Source organism: Lissotriton vulgaris, chromosome 6 (assembly GCF_964263255.1).
Source record: "Lissotriton vulgaris chromosome 6, aLisVul1.2, whole genome shotgun sequence".
NCBI classification, from domain to species: Eukaryota; Metazoa; Chordata; class Amphibia; order Caudata; family Salamandridae; genus Lissotriton; species Lissotriton vulgaris.
Genome location: NC_141694.1, coordinates 246,915,461 through 246,929,493, shown reverse-complemented (window position 1 = coordinate 246,929,493; position 14,033 = coordinate 246,915,461). Strand labels below are relative to the sequence as shown.

The following is a 14,033-nucleotide window of genomic DNA, read 5'->3' as shown; positions in this document are numbered from 1 at the left end:
CCTGCGCGGAGGCCATGGGCTCAGGCCGGCTCCCAGCCCCGCTGTCCTCATTTTTGAGGTGTCTGCCGCCGAAGGTGCTGCGTCTGTCCGTTCCGGCTAGCGCCCACTCTCCATCGCCGCCAGGGGGCGCTGCGGGTCGGCTTCAGCGGGGGAGTTCCCAAAGCCACCGGAGCCCCGTGCCTGCTCTCATTCCCCGGCAGAGAGCCCTGCGGATACAATGGACCTGAGGAAAGCGGCCGCGCTGTGCCTGGGAGTGCTGGGCGCCTGCCTCTGGGCCAGCGAGAGCCCCCGGGCGGCGGCGGCGGTGCTGGCCGCGCCCGGCAGGGGCTCTGAGGAGCGCAGGGCGCCGGCGCGCAAGGGCACGGTGGTGCCTCACGAGTACATGCTGTCTCTCTACAGGAGCCTGTCCGCGGGGGAGGCGCACAACCACAGCACGGCCAGGCTCAGGAGCAGGGCCAACACCGTCACCAGCTTCGTGGACCAGGGCAGAGGTGAGTCGGAAGGATGGAGCAGGCACCTGCCTGCATAGGTGTGGGGACAAGAGAGCAGGTACCTGCCTGCACAGGTGTGGGGACAAGAGAGAAGGGACCTGCCTGCACAGTTGTGGTGGAAGCAGAGAGCAGGCACCTGCCTGCACAGGTGTGGGGACAAGGGAGAAGGCACCTGCCTGACAGGTGTGGTGGCAACAGAGAGCAGGCACCTGCTTGCACATGGAGGGGACTATTGGGGGGGGGGGGGGGCAACTGCCCGCACCGGAGTTGAGTTTGCTGTACTAACATTGTTTTTTGCAAATAATACATCTCCTTTTTCAGATTCATAATCTATTTACTTTAAATAACTAGATTTACATTAAATGAGAGATTAAATTTTGTCAGGGACCACCTTGTTTCTATATACAAATTATCACCCAGGTCCTTTGACTGATTGGGTTAACCCCATTGGTTTAATGGTCGCACCGGAGTGAGATCACGAAGACCAGACACTTGACTGGCTTGAGGGGGACTTTGGGGAGGAGGAGGCACCTGCCTGTACTAAAAGGGGACAACAAGGCGCAAGCACCTGACTGCTCATGGACGGAACACTGGAGATTCAGGTACACATGAAGGGGGCACTGGCAGTGCAGACACCTGACTGCTCACGCAGGGGCACTAGCGGTGGACACACCTAACTGCACACTGGTGGTCACCGGGGAGGGGTTTCCCTACTCCACACGAGCGGAGCAGCAGTGCAACACTCACTTGCCTGCACACTGAGGGGTCACACGAAAGTACATCTAGGGTAGCAAGTGCCCGTTCACCGTTAAAGCAAAATGCACTGAACTGCTAATGGCTGGGGACAGTGGACGGGGCACGGGAGCTCCAATCGGCTGCTGGGGTGGCACTGGGCGGGCGAGGTCTGCTGCTGGCCCAGGTGTGGGACGAAGGGATGCAGGCACCTGGCAGCACAGGCATAGGGCCTGACATTTGAGGGAGCAAGCACGTGACGGAACAGGGAGAGGGCGCTGTGGGAGCGAGTATATGTTTGCATAAAGTTTGCGCGTTGTGAGTACACACGTAAGTGCACTTAGAAGCGACACTGGGGACAGTCACTGGGGCTACGGGGCACGGCTGAGAGGACGGGCCAGGCTCCACTGGCTGTAGCGGGTCTCGGAGAGTGTGTGCAGGATTGTCGCCCCAAGGGGTGTGCTTGAGGGAGGCAGACTCCTCTTTCTTTACGGTGACCCCGAAGAGAGTTGGCACTTGTTAATCTCTGCAGACCTGAGGGGAGATGCCTGCTGGTTGCACGTGCGCTGTGCACGTTACATAGCTGCCACTTGGTGGGGTCGGGGGCACCTGCTTGCGTACAGTGGCAGGCTAGCGATGTAGACACCTGCCTGCGCAGTGGAAAATAGGGGCAGCAGGCACCTGCCTGCACAAGTGTGCGAAGATGGGGGGGGGGGGGGGGGGGGGCGAAAGGTGTCCTGTGACATGCTGATGTTGCTACAAAAAGTGACATGCTAGTAGAAAAGACGAATGCTTGCAGCCTTGCACACAGTGGTTTGTTATGGAACCCACACATTCAGGGTTATGCTTGTGCGGCCGGCATCTGCATGCACACAGCGTGTGGTCAGTGCATCAGACCCCAGCATGCGTACAGTGGTAGTGCAGCAGGCACCTGCATGAACACAGCGGTTGTGCAGCAGACATCAGCATGCGCACAGTGGTAGTGCAGAAGGCACCTGCAAGCGCACTGTGGTAGTGCAGCAGGCACGAGCATGCACACAGCAGGTACCTGCACGCACACAGCGTGTGGTCAGTGCAGTAGACATCAACCTGCATAGAAGAGCTTTTTAATGGAGTAGGCTTCCGTCGCCACACAGTGGCAGGCTAATGCAGCAGACACTTTGAAATGCCTCGTTTAGTACAGCGAATGCATCACTTGTGCAAGGCACCCTTTGTGATCTACATAGGTTTTAGTCACGTTTTCTACCATTTTAGTTAAAAGAAAAACATGTTAATGGAAAATATAATTTTAAACCGATTTTGCATTTCCTGGGGAAAGTAACGCATGTACATCTTCGGAGAAGACACTGACGCCTATATCCCCTAAGAGACAACCCCAGTGCCAGTTGTGTGTCTAAATGTGTGATGTTTTAATGCTTCTTAGAGCAGGGTCAGTAGGTCACGCAGGCTACCCGTGGATGCGCAGAAAGTGGCTCAGAAATAGAACTCAACACCCCCTTGCTCCCCGCCCCCAAACCCCACCACCCGGCAGTTTTCTAGCCTGTAGGGCGGAAGTCCGGCACTGCTTCGATTGTGATCTTTCGGTTGGGCCCTCAGGACATCCCGCCCTGGGCAGGAGTGGTGCCGCAGACACCGAATCGGGGTTCACCTTCCTCTACCCCTAGAGGAGGAGCGTCTCTTTTGAGACCCTCACGCCGTCCGTCTGGCAGTGCAGTGGGATAGCGGGTGTCTGTCTACCTCTTGAACAGGAAAGAAAAGTAACCTGGGAGAATCTGACGCGCCACTGAATCAATCAGAGACGGTTGTCCACGTCAATGGCCAGCTGCACCTTGACCACACATTAAAAACATTGTCCACAACATGGGGAGCCAACCAATGGACCTTAATTATATTAGCACAACTGAAGCCATTTGACCTTTATCTGGCCTTTAGCTTCGCAGCTTATATTCAATTCCCCAGAAAGGGCAGCTATTTTATAAAAATAAAAAATAAAATGACAACTGTGGCATCAAAAATGTCACGCCCCAGCTGGCCCTTTGCAGAAACCCTGGGCGCTCCGCGTCACTGTGCACCCAGGAGTGGCCCAGGCTCGGGCCGGTGTGTGCTGGCTGGCGGTTCCCGGCCGCGCTTCACGTAGTCGCTCTGGGTCAGACCTGCAGCCGGCGGAGGTTTGCGGCGCTCCCCAGGGACCGGCACCGCTCCTTGCCAAGCCTGCGCCTGGCAGCGGTGGCCCCGCCACCTCACTAGGCCTAAAGCGCCTCACGGCAAACTCGTGTGTACTCGGCCCATGCGAGGCAGCCTCAAATATACCGCAATGTTTACAAAAAGCGCCCCCTCCACTGGATATTGGAGCCGAGACCCCACCGTCTGCTATTGTACAACTTACTTGTTTGACAGCGCCTGACACCTGCACATGCACCCGTGGTGCTTTGCGCGGCGTGCACGTCGCACTGCGAGGTGACGACGGGCCCTGTGTTGTCATCGCGTTACGCAGGAGTGGCAATGATATTTACACAGTGAATGCTAACATGATATTGAGCAGGATCTACAGATGCTAAACACTTGGACACCATTGTATTACAAAGGGACGACAGAATGTTACTTGCAGGAGGTTAACAATGATAGTGGCGAATCTGAAACAATGAGTTGTATCCAATATGAAATAATATTGCGCACAGGGAAATTATAAAACTTCATATGGAGATGGAAAATGCTGCACAAGTAGATAATAAAATGTTATCCTTGGAAATGCGAGCGTGTGACGTAGGAGGCTGTCACAATATTAGACCTGGAGGTCCCAATATAATACATTGGTTATTGTAAAAGAGTACGAGATAGCCGTACAACAATAAAAAAAATGACACGGAGTGTCAAATTATTACACAGGCGAAATGCCATTTATGATAGAATATTACATAGGACAAAGACAAAAAGTGACACTGGAAAAAGCAAAATAGTACAAACGTGTTATAAACGACAGCGTTGTATAGTCCGTATAAAGCATTACATGGGAACATAGCCAAATGTTGCTAAAGAGGAAGCCAAAATATTAAAAACATCACTTAGATGTCAAAATATGACTGAAGGGGCTGCAAGATCATTAACCGGAGTTCTGCCAAACATATTACAAGGGCATGCCAGCGTGAAAACCACCAAACGAATGTGGCAGCCGAGGCGAGCCAAAGATAACAAGGAATGTAATATCGGTGAGCTGCGAGCAAGCGCGAGCTTCATTTGAAACGGGCTGGTAGTGGACCAGCCACCGAGGGGCGCAGCCCCTGCTCTGCTTGGCAGTGTTTGCACTTTGTGGGGGGGGGGGGGGGGGGGGGGGGGGCAGGGAGCAGGTGAACTGGGTTAGATGCTGTGTGGCCTAGACAATGCTCAAAGCGTAAAAATAAAAATGTTTGTCATTTCGTGTGCGCGGCTCTGCCAGCCGTGTGGTGTCTTTCCACCTCACATCGGCGCGTGCAGGCACTGTGTGGTGGCAGAGCTGGGCCGGCTCCCACACTACCTCCCCCTCACTCCCATCTCTCCGTGCCTAGGGCCCTGCAGGTAGTATGCGGTGAAGAGCCGGGCCAGTTCCCACCGTGCCGCCGGCCGCGCAGGGCTCCTGAACGCCGTCCAGCTCCCAAACGAGAACCATATGATGTCTTCAAAGGGGTCTCCTTATCTCTCAGCCCTGCTCTGCAGAATGCAGCCCCACCCGCGCCAAACTAAATATATCACCTGCAGCTGTAACAGGCGATGCATGTTGCGAACTTGTAGCGAGTTGGTCGTTTTGGGTTTCAGAGTCAGGGATCAGATAAAAAAAAAAGTACAACTCGCTTGTGCTTTCTTCCGCCGCCCTCGGCTGCTCGACGGCGCGGTGCACGGGAGACGTCCAGAGGGAAGGGGCGAGGGGTAGACCTCCTCACACGGTGCCTTGGCACCGCGCCCACCTGCACGGAGCTGGCGCGAAGAGGGCGAACTGTGCGCTTTGGTACAAGGCGGCCTTCTTGTCAACTAGCGGCAAAAACAAACATGCCGTTTTTGTTTATTAAGCAAAGACCGCATAACTTGTACTCCTACATATTATACGCGAGCTAGAAGTACCCGTGTGTATAAACCCGAGGAGAACCAGGGACATCTTCAGGATTTTGAGGGCCCTGGTCCAAACCTTTTTCGGGGGGCCCTGTTCGGAACAGCTTTGAATTTATGTTCCAATTTCAACTCTCACGCCTGCATTGGCGAGGTCACTGACAGTGCCTAGGCACACTGGTCCAAATTGTAAAGTTGGTGCCTCTAATATTCAGGGATAGTGATGTGTGTTTTCAATATTGTAACACAGCAGCAGCTCACTATTACTGCAAATAATATCTGTGACACCCTCCTGTTTTGCTCTAAAAGAAACTTATTTTTATGAATGCTGTATGAAACATAAACATAACATGTATCTGTAAAATCTCTCTAATAGACTCTCACCCACATTAAAAATAAATTAAAGGAAAACGTTATTTAAAACAATATGTTAAGCAATTATATAAGGTAATCAGGGCAAGAGACTGTGCAGAATAGAGATGGCTGTGTCAGGGGGCCTCAGAAAGGACGGGGCCCTTGAAAGGCTAGGGCCCTGGGCCACACCCCACTTTGCCCATGCCTTAAAAAGTGTCCTAGGAGAACTATTCAGTTTGCCTTATGATATTAATTCCAATCTATACAGCACGTTCACGGCCTCTGTACACTATAATCCGGGCGATATTGCCTTTCACTAGCCCAACAGTAGTAATGCCAGATGCTATATAGCCAGAGGATATGTAACAATTAAATACAACCTAAACATTTTAAATAAGGTCGGTGCCCATTGTTAGCTGCACTTTGAAGAAAAATAGCAGCTTAAAGCTAGCTACCCTAAAACAAGTAATATAAAAAAGAGATGACACATAGTATCCATAGTATAGTCCTGTTTGGCTGTCTTGGACAGTGCCGGACTGGCCGTACCGGGCACCGGATGTTTCCTCGGTGGGCCGCCAGGGTGGGGGCGATTTTTGTTACAGGGCCTTTTTGCAGCATAGCTGCAACATAGCTGCAAAATCTGCCTCTGTAACAAAATCGCCCAAAACCGGCCCTGGCAAACAGCTTGGCTGCTCCCAGAGGGGGCGGACAAGCTTTTCGCCAGGGCCAGTTTTGTTTCCTTGCCCGGCCCTGGTCTTGGAGTTCTACTGACATTTACAAACCACTCTGCCTTCGGCCTTGTGGTTCATGGTGCAATCATATACCCTCCATGGCAATATCGGACCATATGACTTGGTTAGCTTTCATGAATAAATTGTTGATAATACAATGGGCAGTGGTGAGAGCCAGTGGATTTATGAGATTCTGTGGTTGCAGCGTTTACTTCTTGTTTATGGATTTACCATAATTGCCTCAACATTGGTAATTGTCACGGACATGTTTCTAGCTCAAATGGATGAATGTAATGTTGCCAGAGAATGTGCCACATAGTTTGCATTTTTTGCCACATAATTCATACAACCTATCCACATAATTTTGTTCAGCATAATTTAGAAAACCCTGCCACACATTTTGGGCTTTCATGCCAAAGAGGTTTGGGAATGTAATTAGATGACGAAATCAATATTTTATGGAACACATTTCCATATGTCACAAGGAACTGTGAAATATAGGTTCTCGTACCACTGTATTTTATGAAATTACAGTGGCCAAACATATTCACACTCAAGTGTTTTTCAACGCTAGAGCTGCCGCCCTACTTGCTTTAACACGTACCAATCTGAAAAATGATTCTCCGAAGTCCAGAAAATAATTCTGCCTGCCTGCTTGTCTGTCTGTCTATCTATAAATGCACTTTTATATTTGAATGAGAAAGCTTTGCGTTGAAAATCGTCTGCCTTTCCAAGCATGTGGAAGCAAACGTAATTTCCAGCAGTAACTTGCCGTTTCTTACAGTGCTATCTTCAGGGCAGGACGTCAGTGGCATCTATCCACTGTCGCCTTGATTATTTTAACTGGAGAGAACATTTTGTGGAGGGGCTGTGGTGGTCATTTTCCTACTTGGGCCCGAAGCTCTGGAACATGATGTCTGATTTACTTAGGAGCTGCCAAACTTCGACCCTTTTTCTTAAAAACCTCAAAACCTGGCTGTTCTGACTTTTATCTGCCCCTTCTGGCTAGTTAACCTACCTCTGTCTAGCGCAGCGAAACCCTTTTGGGTAGCTATGCACAATATAAGACTTTATAATAATAATAACAATGCAATGCAACCCAGGCTCTTGGTGTCCCTAGGAAGCCTTCTTCTTAAGTTAGCAGTTCTCATATATTATTTTTATTGTTCAATAGTGTTTGTTCTTTCATCTGGTCTATTGTTTAAGGCTGATTCACTGTCCTCTGGGTATGGTCGTCTACCAGAACACTCCCTCCTCCAGTACATATGCTGTGCTTTTTATTACCTATGACCTGGCTGTTTTTTTTCATCCACATTGGAAGAAAAGGAAAACAAAGGAAAAACACCCTCTTAAATGTATGATAAGCAACGGGTTTCACTCCAAGCAGGCTTCTACACAAGCTACTGCATTACAGCATACATTGCCAACACGGGATGAGGCGCCGCTTGTTTAGCCAAAAATGTCTATATTTTTCAACTTTTTTACTCGCCCTATGAGCTTCTTGTTTCTTCTTGAGCCAAAAAAACCCCGATATTGCTGAACCCTATATAGGCATTACTGCCCTTGCTGAGCCAAACATTTCAATATCTCTAAACTCTTTTTATTCCTGCAAGGCAGGAGTCTACCCCTCATGTAGCAAAAAATGTTTCTGTTCAGCTATTTTTTTAGTTTTCTCTTCCATAGTATCCTCCATCTTTTTGCCGCAAGCCCTCTATTGTGTGTGAACAGATGTTAGCATGCGAGCATTTACCTCCTCAGCCTCACCTGCCTTTTCTTTATCTCTTATAGATGACCCCACGCCAGAGACTTCTTTGGAACAGAGGTACCTGTTTGACATCTCCAGCCTCCCAGAGATGGATCACGTGGTGGCAGCTGAGCTAAGGGTCTTGTGGAAGAGCCCTGCAGGTCTGGATTCATGGGCGTCCCTAGAAGGCAGCCCCCTGCGCCTACTGCTCTACACCTGCCCTGGTGCCCAAGAGGAGCCACAGCTGCTGGACTCCAGGGCCGCGGACCCCTTGGACTCCACACTCGAGCAGTGGGAGGTGTTTGATGTTTGGGAGGCCGTGAGGGAGCGGGGGCCTGGGGCGACCGTGTGCCTCACACTCAGAATGATGGGGGGCGCGCCCGAGCAAACCCTTTCACCAGCACAGTGGGGCTTTGGACGACAGGAAAGACCCCCACACCAGGAGGCTCTTCTGGTGGCCTCCTCGCACTCCAGAAAAAAAGAAAACCTCTTCAAGGAGATCCGGGATAAACTCAGATACATGGGAAGCAACAAGGCTTCAGAGCCGGTGTTCAGGGGACAGGAATCACCAATAAAGCATCGTCGCAGGAGGAGGACAGCCCTTACAGCTCGGTCTGGGGGAGGCGGCAAAGGACAGGGCAAGAGGGCTAGGACTCGGTGCAGCAGGAAGCCCCTGCATGTCAACTTCAAGGAGCTGGGATGGGATGACTGGATAATTGCGCCCCTGGATTACGAGGCGCACCACTGCGAGGGGGTCTGTGACTTCCCGCTGAGGTCCCACCTAGAGCCCACCAACCATGCCATCATACAGACCCTGATGAACTCCATGGACCCGGAGTCCACACCACCCAGCTGTTGCGTGCCCTCGAAACTCAGTCCGATCAGCATCCTGTACATAGACTCTGGCAACAATGTGGTGTACAAGCAGTACGAGGACATGGTGGTGGAGACCTGTGGCTGCAGGTAGCAGGCGCTTACTGAAGACTGTGACTGTGCTACAGATCAGCCTCATATCCCCGCTGCCTTTTACACTAAAAGGTAAGCTGAGGTCAGACACCAACACGGGTCAAGCCCATGGATTCATTGCTCTTGGCCAACTTAACAATGAGAGTGACTGGCCCGTGTGGAGAGACTGAGGCATTCTGTCAGAAGAGGAATGCCACCTGCTTGTGCAGTAACACCTGGCAGCTGTTCTTCTGAAGGCATGCAATAACGTGCGGCTTTTCTCACAGACTCATTGAATTGTGGTGATTAATGAGTTAGATTTCGTGGCTTGGATCAGTGTTTGAAGAGTTACTTTCCTACCTAGCAAATTCTGACCACAAGAATAAAATCCATTCTTAATACACAAACAACACAGGCCCAAAATCAAGGCAAACTCCCCAGTGAGCCTTTCTGACAACATCCATTTCCCAAAAACACAAAATTACCCCTTATCCACACAATATCTTTACAAATAAACACCACCACCCATTCCCTCACAAAGCTCATACCAAAAGCACCCTAAATGCACTACCCAGCATAACCTGGTATACACCTAACTCGTTCCATCTTCTAGTTGCTCCTCGATTAACAGATGAATGCTGCAAACTATAACCTATACGTAAAACACACACTAAGCTGCAATGCACAGTAAGCTTCAACAAACACATCAAATCACAGCACACTGAAATGTACGCTAAAGTCCACCAGACCCCAACCCCCCAAACACACATACCAAACCTCAATAAACATGAACTTAGCACACACCAAACCGTAACACACCATACACAAACACCCCACATGCATGCATAGACCCATTATCCTCCTCACCAAATATTAAATCACACAAAAAAGTGCAGCACACAAATCCACACCAGGCCACAACACAAACATAACATGTACTAATATACAAAAGACCCATTGCACACAGTCTCCATACCTTACCATGGGGACCAGACATACAAAGCCCAAACAGGCGTGTTTCAGTACCTCTCAAGATACAAGCAGTTTTATTACATCTCGAATTGTCAGACTGGACTGAAGTGTAAATTACCTAGGAAAGGCGGTGCAGCTGCTGGTCATACATTATATCACCATCTTCAGACTAGGTCAAGTAGTTATTTTGAAATGTGTGACATAAATGTAAAAAAGAAACGACTGCAGGCAAGTGGTGGAAAATGTTAGCACTATGGATATTTTGAGGCGAGTGACACATTACAGAGCTGCACAGACGTGGAACTTATGAGGCTTTCCCAAACTTTTCTTTTTTTTTCATTTTAAATGATGCTTTCAGTAAAATCTAGCAATCTGAGCGCAGAAACGAGGCCAGTCAATTACGTGGTGTGCCCTGAGGTAGAGACCTACAGAGGTCTTCCACGAGCATAAGGGGGGTCAGCAAACAGGCCACCACTCTGTGGAGTCACACCTCCACATCTGTTATAACCTGTGCCAGAAATTACCACTCTATGACCCAGTGCTGCAAAGGGGTTCACAAGAACCCAAGGCTCCGTCTTCCCCCCCCATCCAGACATGCTATCCACTTCTCCAACTGAGGGCTCCACCCTGTCTACACTGGCTGGTTACAAGGAGGTCAACCAGGGTGCAGCAGCTGGTGTCTGACATCACTTCTTCCACACAAGTCAAGCAAGTGCTCTCTACTGCCCAATTCACAAAGGTTTTTCTATGAGTAGTTGTGTTTTAGTCCTGTCTTAGGTGTGAATTACACCTGAATACTGAGGCCTCATTCACAAAGTATTTTATGCGAGCAGTTGTGGCTTACTTCAGGCTTAAATGGGACTTAATCATGGATAAGAGTAAGACATGCTTACTCACAGAAAAAAGGTGTACACGTGTTCACCATTCAATCTTTAATAGTCAACAGTTTATGCTCTGTATAGTGTGAAATCACACAGTTACAAAAGACTTGCAAACACTCTCTTGGCTTCTTCCTCTTTGGAGACAACCAGATGTTTCCAGCCCAGCCTTCTTCTGTTGTGTTTTCCCCGAAATTGCAAATATTTTATCACCTAGCTTCCTTCTTATTTACTTAGGCAGAAAGTACTTTAGCTTCAAACCACCTAATCCTCGCTCTCCAGATGTTAAAGTGGAAATCAAATAACTGTCTACTATGTCTCCTTCGGTTTCCAAATGGGTTAATCCACCCGCTTGTGATTCCATCTTGTTCTGTTTCTTTTCCATATGGGCCATCCAACGACACATTATTTAGAGGTTTTCTCCTCACCCTGATCAGAATTCACAAAAGATCCTTAATCTGTCTTCACTACTTCGGTCTCTTGACTGTTTCACAGCAGACAGATTTGTCCCACAAGAGCTCACACCACCATGTCTTCCAGCCCTGCATCCACTTCTTTTGTTAACATTTGTCACAACGGTTAGCCATGTTTTTTCAAAGCTTACACAACAATCACCCAATAAGTCATGAGGGATTATTCCAAAAAGTTACTGCTCATTGCTTAAGTAGAGGTCATGGAATCTATATTTCCTTCCTGCTTTCATAGCTTTTGCCTTTATGAAATCGCCGATCTGTGTCTTCATTCTGCTCCGAAGAACTTGTTACATCCACCTTTTTGTAAGTCTCTGGAGATCAGCGCAGTTCAGTTATTTACTACTTCCAAGGAGGTCACCCAAAAACCGCCTGTTGGTGCCACTCTCGGCAGCTTCAGCAGTGGTCACCCATTGTGTGCCTACCAATAGTATTTCACCAGAGGCCACCTGTAATTTAGGCCTGGAGAGGTTGTGAAAGAGCTCAGCCAAGATGTGCCATCCTCTATGGACACACTGACTTTACACTGGCTCTACAGTCACTGCTTCAATACCACCCTCAGCTACTTCAGGAGTGGACCACTCCTTTGTACCCCTCCTGTACTTCTTCAGTAAAGGTTGTCCATACTATGGGTGTGGAGAGGTTACAAAACAACTCACCCGGCCAGACTCTCACAATCACATGCTAAGATCAAAGATGTCCTGTATTCGCTGCTTCCGGCTACCACCAGCTGCTTCATTTGTGGCCAGCCATTTTGTCTCGCATTTCCTCTTCAATTGAGTTCGCCCTTACTTTGGTAGGGACTGATACAGCTAACCTTGCCGCGACCTCCTCTATAACCGAAAAGTGTCTCTCGTCCTACCCTCGCTAATTCTGTGAGGATCATCCGATCTCTTCGGTGCCAATCTTTGCTGCTATGAACAAGCGAGAAGAGTGCACAGTCTGCGGGAATTCACTCTCAGAAATGTTAATTTTCATTAAGATTCTGCTAAATCGACAAATGTGTCTTTACAAAAGCTGCCACATTAGGTCGAATCTGCTAATGCCGGTCAAAAAGAAAACTGGTGTCTGCGTAAAACCATAACATGTTGGAAAAGGCCTTTTCATGGCGGAAAATACCTCGACACTGAAATTATTATGCAAAACGCCCTTTATGCAAAAATGCTCCACACATAACGGCATTTAATAAGCACAACGTCAATTCAAATGATATGTTGTTCTTGGGAGTGCGGAAAAAAGTTGGTTCTGTCGCCCCACAGAACCAACTTGTTTCCAAGTTCTTGTACACCCAGGTTCTGAGGGGCACTGGGTCACCCCATTATACTTGATGCTCTTCGGAGTGCGCCCTTGCTGAATGTAAGAATTAAACATCTCCACCAGGAGTGTGAGAGAAAAAACGTTGCAGTGATTGTTTGCCACAAGAGGGCAGCACAGTGAAGTGCAGCGTTCACCCCGCTCCATCAGAGGCCTTTCCCTGGCAGTGCCTTCAGCACAGAGCGCCCTGTTTACAGTCAGACATGGGATACACTTCTGCGTCACTCGCGTTCTCGCACTTTCCATTACTTTTCCTGTCACTTTTACTCAAGCAAATTAAGATCGCGCAAGGGTCTTTTTATGTTGTTTATGAGGCTGTTCCAAACAGCGGAAACTCTCAGTATGTGTTTTTTAGGTTCGTGACTTAATACCGTTTCTTCTGTATTTCTTCTGTATTAACAAGGCAGCAGCCTGGTCTGCGCCCTGTCTGCTGTGAGTGATGTTATTCCTATTCCGTGATGTTCAGAGTGGAGACCCTTTCCACAGAGTTTCCCGATTGCTAAAATTGAGAAGAGGCAGGTAAACAGATGTGCTTTGCAGCCAGAGCAGTATTTCATTCACTTCGTGCCCTCATCACTCCAGCACGCCCCTCTCTCTGTGCAACACAAGTTTTTACGTTTTCCACATTTGTCTTTATCTGCCTGGCAGGACTGGGCCCCGTGATTATCATGTGGAGACAGCACAAATTGTGACGTGCTCGAATGTTATAGTGCGCCTTAAGCTTGATACAAAAATAACACAGAATGTTTGCACCGATGCGAAAAACAAGGGCAAATATATTAAACGGGTGTCATTTGTATAATAAGATCTGAAAATAGAATGTCTCCTCTTTTCCAATGTAAAAGATCCAGTTGTGTTTATGACAAAGTTTTTCTTTTTTAACGCACAAACAAAATAGCTCATTTTTTTAACGTCATTTGTGCACCTAAATTGTGCACATGTAAATTGACTTCCATGCAATAGGTGTGTTATATTTATGTAAAAATGGATCCATAGCCTGGCTTCTCAATTTTCGCCCTGGTGCAAACATATGTCTGTAATGTAGACTGCAGCAAACTTGTTTTGCTACATTCTTTATCATTTATACATAAAATAGAACAAAGTGGATTTGCAAAGTTCCAGTAACAGAGCCCCGTGTAGATATATGTGGTAAGTCGAACCATGTTTCCCCAGTGCAGCAGCACCCCGTGTTGACTTTCCTATTCCTGCAAACCCACTGTGGCATCCTTTTAAGTGATTGCACTTCAGCCTGCATTGGGTACCTGCCTGCATTATATGTCTTCTGTGCAGTTACTTTTCTGATAGTTTAAAATATGCCACCAGAT

General features: G+C 48.5%; 1 protein-coding gene across 1 annotated transcript; it reads left to right on the top strand.

Annotated features, from left to right (window-relative positions):
* The first annotated feature begins 202 nt into the window (after positions 1-202).
* On the top strand, positions 203-12,750 carry GDF7 (growth differentiation factor 7). The gene is made up of 2 exons (XM_086926277.1): positions 203-491; positions 8,174-12,750. The coding sequence occupies exons 1-2, from the start codon at positions 218-220 to the stop codon at positions 9,094-9,096; spliced, it is 1,197 nt and encodes a 398-aa protein (XP_086782403.1). The 5' UTR covers positions 203-217; the 3' UTR covers positions 9,097-12,750.
* Positions 12,751-14,033: the final 1,283 nt, after the last annotated feature.

Bases quoted from the DNA above. Each gene is read 5' to 3' on its own strand.
- GDF7 (XM_086926277.1), top strand. From the start codon at position 218: ATGGACCTGAGGAAAGCGGCCGCGCTGTGCCTGGGAGTGCTGGGCGCC. The intron at 492-8,173 runs GTGAGTCGGAAG...TATCTCTTATAG, and splicing joins CTTCGTGGACCAGGGCAGAG to ATGACCCCACGCCAGAGACT.